Source organism: Trichomycterus rosablanca, chromosome 4 (genome assembly GCF_030014385.1).
Source record: "Trichomycterus rosablanca isolate fTriRos1 chromosome 4, fTriRos1.hap1, whole genome shotgun sequence".
Lineage (NCBI taxonomy): Eukaryota > Metazoa > Chordata > Actinopteri > Siluriformes > Trichomycteridae > Trichomycterus > Trichomycterus rosablanca.
Genome location: NC_085991.1, coordinates 50,851,462 through 50,868,168, shown reverse-complemented (window position 1 = coordinate 50,868,168; position 16,707 = coordinate 50,851,462). Strand labels below are relative to the sequence as shown.

Genomic DNA, 16,707 nt, shown 5'->3' with positions numbered 1-16,707 from the left:
AGGTAACACCTTAATAGATCTATATCTTATTATACACTATAGGTAGCACATCTTGATAGATCTGTATGTAACTATAAACTATAGGTAGCGAATATCAATAGATCTATATCTTATTATAAACTATGGGTAGCACATCTTGATAGATCTGTATGTTATTATAAACTATAGGTAACACCTTAATAGATCTGTATCTTATTATACACTATAGGTAGCACATCTTGATAGATCTGTATGTTATTATAAACTATAGGTAGCAGATATCAATAGATCTATATCTTATTATACACTACAGGTAGCACATCTTAATAGATGTGTATCTTATTATAAACTATAGGTAGCAGATATCAATAGATGTGCATCTTATTATAAACTATAGGTAGCAGATATCAATAGATGTGTATCTTATTATAAACTATAGGTAGCAGATATCAATAGATGTGTATCTTATTATAAACTATAGGTAGCAGATATCAATAGATGTGTATCTTATCATAAACTACAGATAGCAGATATCAATACATGTGTATCTTATTATAAACTATAGGTAGCAGATATCAATAGATGCGTATCTGATTGTAAATTATAGGTAGCAGATATCAATAGATGTATATCTTATTGTAAACTATAGGTAGCAGATATCAATAGATGCGTATCTTATTGTAAATTATAGGTAGCAGATATCAATAGATGTGTATCTTATTATAAACTATAGGTAGCAGATATCAATAGATGTGTATCTTATTATAAACTATAGGTAGCAGATATCAATAGATGTGTATCTTATTATAAACTATAGGTAGCAGATATCAATAGATGTGTATCTTATTATAAACTATAGGTAGCAGATATCAATAGATGTGTATCTTATTATAAACTATAGGTAGCAGATATCAATAGATGTGTATCTTATCATAAACTACAGATAGCAGATATCAATACATGTGTATCTTATTATAAACTATAGGTAGCAGATATCAATAGATGTGTATCTTATTATAAACTATAGGTAGCAGATATCAATAGATGTGTATCTTATCATAAACTACAGATAGCAGATATCAATACATGTGTATCTTATTGTAAATTATAGGTAGCAGATATCAATAGATGTGTATCTTATTGTAAATTATAGGTAGCAGATATCAATAGATGTATATCTTATTGTAAACTATAGGTAGCAGATATCAATAGATGCGTATCTTATTGTAAATTATAGGTAGCAGATATCAATAGATGTGTATCTTATTATAAACTATAGGTAGCAGATATCAATAGATGTGTATCTTATTATAAACTATAGGTAGCAGATATCAAAAGATGTGTATCTTATTATTAATTATAGGTAGCAGATATCAATAGATCTGTATGTTATTATAAACTATAGGTAGCAGATATCAATAGATGTGTATCTTATTATAAACTATAGGTAGCAGATATCAATAGATCTGTATGTTATTATAAACTATAGGTAGCAGATATCAATAGATCTGTATCTTATTATTAACTATAGGTAGCAGATATCAATAGATCTGTATGTTATTATAAACTATAGGTAGCAGATATCAATAGATGTGTATCTTATTATAAACTATAGGTAGCAGATATCAATAGATGTGTATCTTATTATTAACTATAGGTAGCAGATATCAATAGATGTGTATCTTATTATTAACTATAGGTAGCAGATATCAATAGATCTGTATGTTATTATAAACTATAGGTAGCAGATATCAATAGATGTGTATCTTATTATAAACTATAGGTAGCAGATATCAATAGATGTGTATCTTATTATAAACTATAGGTAGCAGATATCAAAAGATGTGTATGTTATTATAAACTATAGGTAGCAGATATCAATAGATGTGCATCTTATTATAAACTATAGGTAGCACATCTTGATAGATCTATATCTTATTATACACTATAGGTACCACATCTTGATAGATCTGTATGTTACTATAAACTATAGGTAGCAGATATCAATAGATGTGTATCTTATTATAAACTATAGGTAGCACATCTTGATAGATCTGTATGTTACTATAAAATATAGGTAGCAGATATCAATAGATGTGTATCTTATTATAAACTATAGGTAGCACATCTTGATAGATCTGTATGTTATTATAAACTATAGGTAGCAGATATCAATAGATGTGTATCTTATTATAAACTATAGGTAGCAGATATCAATTGATCTGTATGTTATTATAAACTATAGGTAGCAGATATCAATAGATGTGTATCTTATTATAAACTATAGGTAGCAGATATCAATAGATCTGTATGTTATTATAAACTATAGGTAGCAGATATCAATAGATGTGTATCTTATTATAAACTATAGGTAGCAGATATCAATAGATGTGTATCTTATAATAAACTATAGGTAGCAGATATCAATAGATGTGTATCTTATTATAAACTATAGGTAGCAGATATCAATAGATGTGTATCTTATTATAAACTATAGGTAGCAGATATCAATAGATCTGTATGTTATTATAAACTATAGGTAGCAGATATCAATAGATGTGTATCTTATTATAAAATATAGGTAGCAGATATCAATAGATCTGTATGTTATTATAAACTATAGGTAGCAGATATCAATAGATGTGTATATTATTATAAACTATAGGTAGCAGATATCAATAGATGTGTATCTTATAATAAACTGTAGGTAGCAGATATCAATAGATCTGTATGTTATTATAAACTATAGGTAGCAGATATCAATAGATGTGTATCTTATAATAAACTATAGGTAGCAAATATCAATAGATGTGTATCTTATTATAAACTATAGGTAGCACATCTTGATAGATCTGTATGGTATTATAAACTATAGGTAGCAGATATCAATAGATGTGTATCTTATTATAAACTATAGGTAGCACATCTTGATAGATCTGTATGTTACTATACACTATAGGTAGCAGATATCAATAGATGTGTATGTTATTATAAACTATAGGTAGCAGATATCAATAGATGTGTATCTTATTATAAACTATAGGTAGCAAATATCAATAGATGTGTATCTTATTATAAACTATAGGTAGCAGATATCAATAGATGTGTATCTTATAATAAACTATAGGTAGCAGATATCAATAGATGTGTATCTTATTATAAACTATAGGTAGCAGATATCAATAGATGTGTATCTTTTAATAAACTATAGGTAGCAAATATCAATAGATGTGTATCTTATTATAAACTATAGGTAGCAGATATCAATAGATGTGTATCTTATAATAAACTATAGGTAGCAGATATCAATAGATGTGTATCTTATTATACACTATAGGTAGCACATCTTGATAGATCTGTATGTTACTATAAACTATAGGTAGCAGATATTAATAGATGTGTATCTTATTATACACTATAGGTAGCACATCTTGGTAGATCTGTATGTTACTATAAACTATAGGTAGCAGATATCAATAGATGTGTATCTTATTATACACTATAGGTAGCAGATATCAATAGATGTGTATCTTATAATAAACTATAGGTAGCAGATATCAATAGATCTGTATGTTATTATAAACTATAGGTAGCAGATATCAATAGATGTGTATCTTATTATACACTATAGGTAGCACATCTTGATAGATCTGTATGTTACTATAAACTATAGGTAGCAGATATCAATAGATGTGTATCTTATTATACACTATAGGTAGCAGATATCAATAGATGTGTATGTTATAATAAACTATAGGTAGCAGATATCAATAGATCTGTATGTTATTATAAACTATAGGTAGCAGATATCAATAGATGTGTATCTTATTATAAACTATAGGTAGCAGATATCAATAGATGTGTATCTTATTATAAACTATAGGTAGCAGATATCAATAGATCTGTATGTTATTATAAACTATAGGTAGCACATCTTGATAGATCTGTATGTTATTATAAACTATAGGTAGCAGATATCAATAGATGTGTATCTTATTATAAACTATAGGTAGCAGATATCAATAGATGTGTATCTTATTATAAACTATAGGTAGCAGATATCAATAGATGTGTATCTTATTATACACTATAGGTAGCAGATATCAATAGATGTGTATCTTATTATAAACTATAGGTAGCACATCTTGATAGATCTGTATGTTATTATAAACTATAGGTAGCAGATATCAATAGATGTGTATCTTATTATAAACTATAGGTAGCATATATCAATAGATGTGTATCTTATTATAAACTATAGGTAGCAGATATCAATAGATGTGTATCTTATTATACACTATAGGTAGCACATCTTGATAGATCTGTATGTTACTATAAACTATAGGTAGCAGATATCAATAGATGTGTATCTTATTATAAACTATAGGTAGCAGATATCAATAGATGTGTATCTTATAATAAACTATAGGTAGCAGATATCAATAGATCTGCATGTTATTATAAACTATAGGTAGCAGATATCAATAGATGTGTATCTTATAATAAACTATAGGTAGCAGATATCAATAGATGTGTATCTTATTATAAACTATAGGTAGCAGATATCAATAGATGTGTATCTTATAATAAACTATAGGTAGCAGATATAAATAGATGTGTATCTTATTATTAACTATAGGTAGCAGATATCAATAGATCTGTATGTTATTATAAACTATAGGTAGCAGATATCAATAGATGTGTATCTTATTATAAACTATAGGTAGCAGATATCAATAGATGTGTATCTTATTATTAACTATAGGTAGCAGATATCAATAGATCTGTATGTTATTATAAACTATAGGTAGCAGATATCAATAGATGTGTATCTTATTATACACTATAGGTAGCACATCTTGATAGATCTGTATGTTACTATAAACTATAGGTAGCAGATATCAATAGATGTGTATCTTATTATTAACTATAGGTAGCAGATATTAATAGATGTGTATCTTATTATTAACTATAGGTAGCAGATATCAATAGATGTGTATCTTATTATAAACTATAGGTAGCAGATATCAATAGATCTGTATGTTATTATAAACTATAGGTAGCAGATATCAATAGATGTGTATCTTATTATAAACTATAGGTAGCAGATATCAATAGATGTGTATCTTATTATAAACTATAGGTAGCAGATATCAATAGATGTGTATCTTATTATTAACTATAGGTAGCAGATCTCGATAGATCTACATATTATTATAAACTATAATTAGCACATCTTGATATATGTATATCTTATCATAGCACTTTTCTATAGCTCTATATGTTATTATAGCATGAAATAATAAGTGTTTCACTTAAAAAGTTGAAACAGATGTGCACATGCTCGGCAGGACATCTCGATAGGATAAATCGACAGATCTAGCGTAATAGACAACTGCGCCACCAACAGCGGTACACTCACTACTGCTAGTCTACTCTGATATCTACATAAATATCTTTTTTTTACCGCTTATGCATACCCAACTGTATCCAATTACCCAATTGTTTTTCACTTTTAGTGCTACAGATCTCCACTCCTGCCAGAGAAGGAGGGCCGTAACTAACACCGACATGTGTTGCAATCGCACTGAAATAGCATGTGTGACTTTCGTTGCTTTACTGAGAGCCTTCTTGTTTCATATCCTCAAAACAGACCACAACAACTATATTTAACTTCTGACCTGTCAGGAAAAAAATCAAGTAAGTAAAATTCAGTAAATGGTAATTGTTTTGTAAAGCAGTGTATTCCTTATTTTTATTAAAGATCTCCTTTGATATTAACAATTAAAAGTATATCATATGACCATACTAATAAAATGTATCAGATTTAATTATCAGTTGATGTATCATGTCAAACCTCACAATTTATTTTAAGCTTTGAGAAGATGGGTTTGCACAAGTAGATGCAAACTGTGGTTAATTTTCATTCAGTGATTGTTTTATTAAATGCCTTTCTTAGAGAAGTTTAGCTGAACAAGCTATTTGGATCACAAAAAACATCAAACCCCTTTTACTGACTTGCCTTTTTCCCATAGTGCATCCAGATGCATCTCTTCATCAGGAAAGCCACCCAAATGTACCCAGAAGTCCACATGATGTAAAGGAAAATGTGATTACTCAGACCAGCCCACCTTGCTTCAGTGCTCCATGGTTTAGTTCTAATGTTTACATTCCCAATGTAGGACCGTTTGCCCATGAGCAGGGGTCAGCATAGATTCTCTGACCAGTCTGCAGCTCTGTGTTTACAACTTTCCTCATGTTAATTAATGACTGAGGGAAACAGACCTGGGTGTTATCTTATATTTATACTCAATTTATTTATATTTATATATGTACAATAAAAACAAATAAAAACCTATACATTTTTATTTTTACTTTTCCAATAATTATTATCTAACTCCCCCCCCCCCCCCCCCTCTCTCTCTCTCTCTCTCTCTCTCTCTCTCTCTCTCTCTGTCTCTCTCTCTCTCTCTCTCTCTCTCTCTGTTTTTTAAGCTCGAGATTACAGGATGTCTTTAACACTCTAATGCTCGCTTAGTCAGTTAGTTGGACAGGATGGAGTTCAGGACACTTCCTGTGATACTGTGTGAGTAATAAATAATTCTTGTATCTTCATTAAATTGAGAGTTGGTAAATGTTGATGCTAATTATTGATCTGAGAATCTTAGTTCAGAGGTTATGTGTGATTAATGAACATGTGTGGAGTTCAGCTTAGTTTCAGACTTTATTCTGATGCTGAATTTAAAGTGTAGAGATTTTAAGTTTGAGATTTTCACTGCACACATCAGACCTTAAACAGAACACCACATCATTTGTGTAAACTCTTAATTCTTGAATCTTGAATAAACTCTAGTTCAGCATGAACAAGCTGAGGTAAACATTGAAGAATGTCAGACTGAAAAGGATTATAGTGAAGAATTGGGTTATAACTTGCTACAGTATAGTGAAAACACCTGAATATTAATCAGACCCTAATATTCTTCATTTTCTTCACATTCTTAAGCCTGATTGAGCTCGAACACCCACATAATAAAGATGTCCTGTATTGCAGGTTTACAACCACCACACCAGAGCTAAGCTATAGGGTGTTTACAAAGACAACATGGCTCTACCAAGTCTGGTGAATCTGACTAATTATTTGACATATTGACTGCTAAGTGCATCTGCATAGAAAAACAAAAAAACAAAGAGCAATTCACACTAAGATGAATTACTTTGGAAAGCCACAAAGAACAGAAATACTAATATTTTGTATCCATCCATCTAAATTTCCTTATAGTTTTCTTTAATTACACAGTACTCCAAACATTCTTCATTGTACAAAACCACACCATAATACAATCAATACACCACATAGTATCATTAGAGCCACACTGTGCTGTGTAACTTCTTATACATTATCAGTCAATACTAACTTGTTCTGTTTGTTAAGCAGAAGTCAGGCTGAAGTTTAGTGTACGTTGCACAACTAGAACTGAAAATGATTATTTTTGTGGTCATATGACGGAGCACAGCACAGACAAGGGGTAAAAACTACATGAAATATACAGGGGTTGGACAAAATAACTGAAACACCTGTCATTTTAGTGTGGGAGGTTTCATGGCTAAATTGGACCAGTCTGGTGGCCAATCTTCATTAATTGTACATTGCACCAGTAAGAGCAGAGTGTGAAGGTTCAATTAGCAGGGTAAGAGCACAGGTTTGCTCAAAATATTGCAATGCACACAACATTATGGGTGACATACCAGAGTTCAAAAGAGGACAAATTGTTGGTGCACGTCTTGCTGGCGCATCTGTGACCAAGACAGCAAGTCTTTGTGATGTATCAAGAGCCACGGTATCCAGGGTAATGTCAGCATACCACCAAGAAGGACAAACCACATCCAACAGGATTAACTGTGGACGCAAGAGGAAGCTGTCTGAAAGGGATGTTCGGGTGCTAACCCGGATTGTATCCAAAAACATAAAACCACGGCTGCCCACGGCAGAATTAAATGTGCACCTCAACTCTCCTGTTTCCACCAGAACTGTCCGTCGGGAGCTCCACAGGGTCAATATACACGGCCGGGCTGCTATAGCCAAACCTTTGGTCACTCGTGCCAATGCCAAACGTCGGTTTCAATGGTGCAAGGAGCGCAAATCTTGGGCTGTGGACAATGTGAAACATGTATCGTTCTCTGATGAGTCCACCTTTACTGTTTTCCCCACATCCGGGAGAGTTACGAAGTGGAGAAGCCCCAAAGAAGCGTACCACCCAGACTGTTGCATGCCCAGAGTGAAGCATGGGGGTGGATCAGTGATGGTTTGGACTGCCATATCATGGCATTCCCTTGGCCCAATACTTGTGCTAGATGGGCGCGTCACTGCCAAGGACTACCGAACCATTCTGGAGGACCATGTGCATCCAATGGCGGTGCCGTGTATCAGGATGACAATGCACCAATACACACAGCAAGACTGGTGAAAGATTGGTTTGATGAACATGAAAGTGAAGTTGAACATCTCCCATGGCCTGCACAGTCACCAGATCTAAATATTATTGAGCCACTTTGGGGTGTTTTGGAGAAGCGAGTCAGGAAACGTTTTCCTCCACCAGCATCACGTAGTGACCTGGCCACTATCCTGCAAGAAGAATGGCTTAAAATCCCTCTGACCACTGTGCAGGACTTGTATATGTCATTTCCAAGACGAATTGACGCTGTATTGGCCGCAAAAGGAGGCCCTACACCATACTAATAAATTATTGTGGTCTAAAACCAGGTGTTTCAGTTATTTTGTCCAACCCCTGTAGTAGTGTAGTGTCATTGACAAATCAGAGTGTTGCTTATAATACAAACACCATTTAATACAGTTCATGTTGAAGGATGCAAACAGTTCAAAAGAGCTGAAGCTTTAGACTAGGGGTGTCAAACTCATTCTCCCCGGGGGCGAAAGGGCTGATTGTAACGTATCCTATTGTGATTGCAGTCTGCCTTTTAAGTCTTGGACAATTTGTTTTTCTTGGAGGCTAAATTCTGTGTTTGATGTCAAAATGCCAAATTTATACTGTATATTTATAATGTATATCTACATTTATATTGTTTTCCTTTACCACAGACGCGGCCTCATAACACAAGAGACGTACCACTTTCTCTTCTTGAAGCACAAATTTGTTTTCACTTTCACATCTTTCATTAAATTTCCTCCTTCTGCTTCAATTTTCTCTTCTTGTACATTTTGGGATTATTTGTAAATATTTCTCAACCACTTGTTGGAAAACCGCCTCAGTTAAACGCGGATGTGGAAATGCTGCCATCTAGTGGTGGGTTACTCTTGCAGGCTACATAAAATGACCCACAAGCCTTGAGTTTGATACATGTGCTTTAGACAGAAAGCTCAAACCACATTTTATTTCATACACAGGGTGTTCACAATAGTAACTTTAATAATAAACAGTATGAAATCAAAAAGTAAGCCACAATTGTGCAATTTTGTATCACACACACCTTGTGGTGCTGGGCTAGCATAACAGACCGCTGTGCCACCCCAGTGATATTGGAACAATTTTATCTATTAATTTTATATGAATTTATAGATTCTTCTGTTTCTCTCGCCACATTTAGTGCTGACCGAACTCTTCCACTGTGCACAAACTCAAGGTAAATTATGTGCATTTTATTTAATTATTTACTGAATTATTTAAATATTAAAATATTATGTATGACAAACTATTTCTGTTAATACAGCTGCATACAAAGGTTTTGGTTCTCTTTGCCAATTTAAAAAGTAAATAGAAGTAAACAACCTGAGCTCCTAAGAAAAGTTTAGGAACAAGACTTTATTTAATAACATACAATATCAGTAACCTTCGTTTTGGCGGATATCACAGCTTGCAAACACTTTTTGTAGCCAGATGGATATTTTCTTTTGGTTTTGTTTTAGGAAATTTTACTGACTCCTCCTTCCTGAACACTTCTAGTTTTGAAATGTTTAAGATCATACTACCAGCCTGATTTTCATCATCATAAGTGTTTGATCTGAAGTCTTTATTATAAAAAATAATATTTTATTTTCTTTCTACAGAGAGACCAAAAGCTGCTGTGACCATAAATCCTGATAATCACGTGTTTATAGGAGAGATTGTTACTCTCACATGTAACATAGAGAATGGAGGAGGTGACCAGACCTGGTGGTACAGCTGGAATAAAGAAGGTTCAGACCAAACTGTCAGTAATGATCAGCAGTACAGAATCAGTGATGTTACAGAGAACCATGCAGGTAAATACACCTGTACAGGAACAGAGACAGGAGGCTCACGTTCCTCACACCCCAGTGATGCTGTTCTACTGACTGTATCAGGTGAGTCTGATCATCTCTTCTGTATTGATTAACATCTGTATCACATCAGCATGTATTCAGTACTGGTGTAGAGGAGAGAGGCTTGTTAAGATGTTGCAGTAACTCAGTCACGGTGTACGATGCGATTTCTGAACCATGAACTATTTTAGCATGGTTAGTAAATAACAATTGGCATTTCTAGTGTAGTTGGGTTGTGAAAGCACTTAAACCAGGTTTAAACTGGTTTATTAACAGGATAAAGTCCAGTGTCAACTGTTCTGTGGTTAAAGCTTAATGGCTTAAATGTAAGGGGTTTTAGCCTGTGGAACACAAACAGCTGTAATGAAGGACATGAGATGATAAAATATTTTGAGTTGAACACACATATCAATGATTGATGAAAGAGTGAAAAAGAGTCATTTAATCAGGGCTGAACTAGAACATTTTGTTCTGAGTAAGGGGAAAATGAGAGAATGAACATGATTTTCAATGTAAAAGAACCAACAGCATTAAAAGCTTCATCATTTTCTGTTAACAGCAAGACCTAAACCAACTGTGAGATTAAAACCTCAGAGCTTCATCTATACTGGAGACACCGTTACTCTGACCTGTGATCTGAATCAGTCTACAGGATGGACTTTCTTCTGGAACAGAAATAATCAGTCAGTAAATCCTCAGATCTCTGCAGCTAAAATCACCACCAACAAACTCAGTGAGAAACTTTCTAATACAGGAACAACAAAGTACTACTGTGTAGCACTAAGACAAAACTACTACCACCACAAATTCTACTACTCCTCAGAGTTTAGTGATCCAGTTACAATTGCTGTGGAAGGTTTGTCTTGTTTTTTACTTTATTATTACAGATTTGATGTAGTCAAGAAATACATGTAAGCCTGTATGAAATACTTAGCGCTAAAAATGTTTGCTTCTAATGCATAAACTACTTTTACTTGAAAAAGGGCGGCACAGTGGCTAAGTGGGTAGCACTGTCGCCTCACAGCAAGAAGGTCCTGTGTTCAATCCCCAGGTGGGGTGGTCTGGGTCCTTTCTGTGTGGAGTTTGCATGTTCTCCTCGTGTCTGCTTGGGTTACTCCGGGTGCTCCAGTTTCCTCCCACAGTACAAAGACGTGCAAGTGAGGTTAACTGGAGATGCTAAATTGTCCATGACTGTGTTCCTGATATATCACTACTTACGGCACGGGAATCTTTTAGGAAAGAAGTAAATATAATAGAACGCCTTTATTTGTCATATATACATATACAGGTGTACAGTACAACAAAATTATTTCCTCACATATCCCAGCTTGTTTAGAAGCTGGGGTCAGAGCGCAGGATCAGAGTGCAGGAATAGCCATTCATTTATGAAATAAAATTTTTAGAAACTAGAATTTTAGAATTTTCTTTCATTTTATTTTATTTCTACAGAGAGACCAAAACCCACTGTGATCATAAATCCTGATAATCACGTGTTTGTAGGAGAGACTGTTACTCTCACATGTAACATAGAGAATGGAGGAGGTGTCCAGTACTGGAGCTACAGCTGGAATAAAGAAGGTTCAGACCAAACTGTCAGTAATGATCAGCAGTACAGAATCAGTGATGTTACAGAGAATCATGCAGGTAAATACACCTGTACAGGAACAGAGACAGGAGGCTCACGTTCCTCACACCCCAGTGATGCTGTTCTACTGACTGTATCAGGTGAGTCTGATCATCTGTATGGATTAACATCTGTATCACATCAGCATGTATTCCGGTGCAACACTGATGTTAAAAGTCATTTAATCAGAGCTGAAAAAAGTTTTTTAGCACATGTGCTTTTATTGTTTAGAGACTAGAACCACAGATATAAATTAAGAAACATTTACAGAAATAAACCTCAAATGAAAAAAAAAACAAATTTTACTGTACTGTAAATTTGGAGAAAATAAGAGAATAAAAGTGATTAAACTGCTGGTATTGTTGTAAACAAACAGCTTTAAAAGCTTCATTATTTTTTATTAACAGCAAAACCAAAACCAACTGTGAGATTAGAACCTCAGAACTTCATCTACACTGGAGACACCGTTACTCTGACCTGTGATCTGAATCAGTCTACAGGATGGACTTTCATCTGGTACAGAAATGGTCACCATGTAAATCCTCAGATCTCTGCAGATAAAATCACCACCAACAAACTCAGTGAGAAACTTTCTAATACAGGAACAACAAAGTACAAATGTAGAGCACAAAGATTAAACTACAACTACAAATACTACAACTCAAAGTACAGTGATCCAGTTACTGTTACAGTGGAAGGTTTGTCGTGTTTTATACTTTTTATTAAAGATTTGATGGTCAAGAAATGAATGGAATAACTTCACCAGCTTTATGTTATTTGATAAAACTGAGCGCTGCTAAAGGATCTCTTAGCTCATAAAAATGCTTTAGTTAATGCTACATTTATTAATTCTAATGCAGTAAAATTATTTTTACTTTAAATAGTTATTCAAAGATAAATATTGAATAATTCTATAATAATTTTATAACAATCACATAATAAGGAATAAGATCTATTTGTTTAAATTGCAGAGGTTTTATTTGCTAAGCTGTTGAGTTTTACACTGAATGATTTTCTACATGATGCAGTTAGTTGAGTTTGTATTTAGGAGAGAATTTGAGGACGTTTGAATTCCAGATGTTTAAAACTTGTTTGATACCATACATTTTTTCAGGCAACATTTAGTATTTTATGATTTAGTGTTTCACTGTTTTAATGTAGTGCACTTATTTTATTTTATCATTTATTATAATAAAATAGATTATTTATTTATATAATAATTAATTTTATTTCTACAGAGAGACCAAAAGCTACTGTGATCATAAATCCTGATAATCACGTGTTTGTAGGAGAGATTGTTACTCTCACATGTAACATAGAGAATGGAGGAGGTGTCCAGAACTGGAGGTACAGCTGGAATAAAGGAGGTTCAGACCAAACTGTCAGTAATGATCAGCAGTACAGAATCAGTGATGTTACAGAGAATCATGCAGGTAAATACACCTGTACAGGAACAGAGACAGGAGGATCACGTTCCTCACACCCCAGTGGTGCTGTTCTACTGAGTGTATCAGGTGAGTCTGATCATCTGTATGGATTAACATCTGTATCACATCAGCATGTATTCCGGTGCAACACTGATGTTAAAAGTCATTTAATCAGAGCTGAAAAAAGTTTTTTAGCACATGTGCTTTTATTGTTTAGAGACTAGAACCACAGATATAAATTAAGAAACATTTACAGAAATAAACCTCAAATGAAAAGAAAAACAAATTTTACTGTACTGTAAATTTGGAGAAAATAAGAGAATAAAAGTGATTAAACTGCTGGTTTTGTTGTAAACAAACAGCTTTAAAAGCTTCATTATTTTTTATTAACAGCAAAACCCAAACCAACTGTGAGATTAGAACCTCAGAAGTTCATCTACACTGGAGACACCGTTACTCTGACCTGTGATCTGAATCAGTCTACAGGATGGACTTTCATCTGGTACAGAAATGATCAGGAAGTAAATCCTCAGATCTCTGCAGATAAAACCACCACCAACAAACTCAGTGAGAAACTTTATTATACAGGAACAACAAAGTACAACTGTAGAGCACAAAGAAAAAACTACAACTACAGCTACAAATACAACAACTACAAATACTACGACTCAGAGTTCAGTGATCCAGTTACTGTTACAGTTGAAGGTTTGTCGTGTTTTATACTTTTTATTACAGATTTGATGGAGTCAAGAAATTAATGTAATAACTTCATCAGCTTCATGTTATTTGATAAAACTGAGCGCTGCTGAAGGATCTCTTAGCTTATAAAAATGCTTCAGTTAATGCTACATTTAATAATTCTAATGCAGTAAAATTATTTTTATTTTAAATAATTATTCAAAGATAAATATTGAATAATTCTACAATAATTTAATAACAATCACATAATAAGAAATAAGATCCATTTGTTTAAATTTCAGAGGTTTTATTTGCTAAGCTGTTGAGTTTTACACTGAATGATTTTCTACATGATGCAGTTAGTTGAGTTTGTATTTAGGAGAGAATTTGAGGACGTTTGAATTCCAAATGTTTAAAACTGATACAATACAGTATTTTATGATTTAGTGTTTCACTGTTTTAATGTCGTGCACTTATTTTATTTTATTTTATTTTATTATTTATTATAATAAAATAGATTATTTATTTATATAATAATTTATTTTATTTCTACAGAGAGACCAAAACCCACTGTGATCATAAATCCTGATAATCACGTGTTTATAGGAGAGATTGTTACTCTCACATGTAACATAGAGAATGGAGGAGGTGTCCAGAACTGGAGGTACAGCTGGAATAAAGAAGGTTCAGACCAAACTGTGAGTAATGATCAGCAGTACAGAATCAGTGATGTTACAGAGAATCATGCAGGTAAATACACCTGCACAGGAACAGAGACAGGAGGATCACGTTCCTCACACCCCAGTGATGCTGTTCTACTGACTGTATCAGGTGAGTCTGATCATCTCTTCTGTACTGATTAACATCTGTATCACATCAGCATGTATTCAGTACTGGTGTAGAGGAGACAGAGATTAGAGACCTACATTATCTCACTGCAGTTCATTTCTAATCCAGACTGTGATCACACTGATGTTTTACCTCTTATATTGTTTATAAATGTTTATAATTTTAATGTTTGGTGAAGTCTTTGTTTATCTGATACAGTGGATTACAGGGTTAGTACCTGTGTTATTACTGTGATAAAAAAATCAACATGTGAACTGAACTGTGTTTCATCTCCACAGCAAAACCTAAACTCACATCTGACCATAAAGTAGCTGCACTAAATGTTTAAAAGACAACTCTGGGTGATGCTAATTGTTCATGATTTAAAACTTTGAATTTTAGTCTCTTTTCCCAGTTTCCCCCAGGAATCATATTTCATAGTTTCATTAGTTTTAAATTAACCCTCCACCCACTGCTGATCAAAACACAAATACTCGAATTGCATTTGCCTCAATGCATTTGCCAACAACTCAATGACCCCCAAAACTTTTGGGATAGTATTCTGTGGATTGACAATTCAAGGTTGAATCATGTTTGTGTTGAAGGTGAATCTTCTTCAGTTTCTCTGATCATCAGTCCCAGCAGAACTCAACACTTTACTGATGAATCTCTCTCACTGAGCTGTGTGGATCAGAGTAAATCTACTGAATGGAGAGTGAGAAGATACACTGACGATAGAGGAGTGTTAGACTGTTCATCAGTATCAGGATCAGTTAGAGAATCTACATGCAACATCAGCTCCCTCAGAACATCCCACACTGGAGTGTACTGGTGTGAATCTGAATCTGGAGGCAGTAATCCTGTCAACATCACAGTACATGGTGAGTCTACAGAGCTCTTATTATAATTATTAATCTTCATCTACAAGATCTGACATTTTGTAAAGCTGATTAATGATCAGAAATAAATTTAATCATGTAGAATAACTAGAATGATGGAAACAACACTGCAGTGAAATCTGTATTGATGTCTGATAATTTAATGATCTCAGAAACACAGTCTGTATCCATCAATAGATATTTATCACTGATAGACGTTTCTGTACGATTCCTGGATTCCTTTTTATCTGTTTCTCTTCTGAAGGTGGTGACGTGATTCTGGAGATTCCTGTTCATCCTGTTACTGAAGGAGAATCTCTGACTCTACACTGTTTACATCGCAAAACTAAACCCTCAAACCCCCGAGCTGATTTCTATAAAGATGGATCAGTGGTGCAGAACCAGACCTCAGGAGAGATGATGATCCATCACGTCTCAAAGTCAGATGAAGGTTTTTATCACTGTAAATACCCAGAGAGAGGAGAATCGCCAAAAAGCTGGGTGATCATCAGAGGTGAGGATTAATAATAATAATATAAAAACAATATGGACTGGACTTGAAGCCATTTGTATTGAAGTAGGATTTGAAATCTGAATGTATAAACATTGATGTATTTTATTTTATTTAGTGTCTGAAGCTTCGTTATCAGTGCTGAAGATGATCAGTAGTGCTGTGGCAGCTTTTCCGTATCTGTTGTCCACCATCATCCTGGTGAAATGTTACAGAGCTGGAGGTAAAAAGTCACTGTTTACTCCCTCACTGCTTTATTTACATTTATTCATGTATTCATCAGCCATAAAACATTGAAAAAGACTCATTAATGTTCCTCAATGTGTATTTTACAGCTGTAGCTGGTGAGCTTAAACTGGACGCAGTGGTTGAGGCTGAAACTTCCATCTGAGTGTTAAATGTTCTGTTTTTACATTAGAATTATAATCCAGCTTTTAAAATCATCATTAAATAGCAGCTTATCATTAAATAAAGTTTGTAGTGTG

The 16,707-nt window shown here is 33.7% G+C and overlaps 1 protein-coding gene across 1 annotated transcript; it reads left to right on the top strand.

Moving 5' to 3' along the window:
- The first annotated feature begins 6,470 nt into the window (after window positions 1-6,470).
- LOC134311988 (titin-like) lies at window positions 6,471-16,707 on the top strand. Its single transcript, XM_062993637.1, has 13 exons — window positions 6,471-6,565; window positions 9,583-9,618; window positions 10,043-10,318; window positions 10,836-11,132; window positions 11,726-12,001; window positions 12,308-12,598; window positions 13,139-13,414; window positions 13,721-14,032; window positions 14,561-14,836; window positions 15,229-15,714; window positions 15,977-16,225; window positions 16,341-16,445; window positions 16,558-16,707. Exons 1-13 carry the CDS (start codon window positions 6,535-6,537, stop codon window positions 16,611-16,613), a joined length of 2,967 nt encoding a protein of 988 aa, XP_062849707.1. The 5' UTR covers window positions 6,471-6,534; the 3' UTR covers window positions 16,614-16,707.

Coding starts and splice junctions, on each gene's coding strand:
- LOC134311988 (XM_062993637.1), top strand. CDS start 6,535: ATGGAGTTCAGGACACTTCCTGTGATACTGT. Junction 9,619..10,042: donor CCACTGTGCACAAACTCAAG/GTAAATTATGTG, acceptor TTCTTTCTACAG/AGAGACCAAAAGCTGCTGTG. Junction 12,002..12,307: donor TGTTCTACTGACTGTATCAG/GTGAGTCTGATC, acceptor TTTTATTAACAG/CAAAACCAAAACCAACTGTG.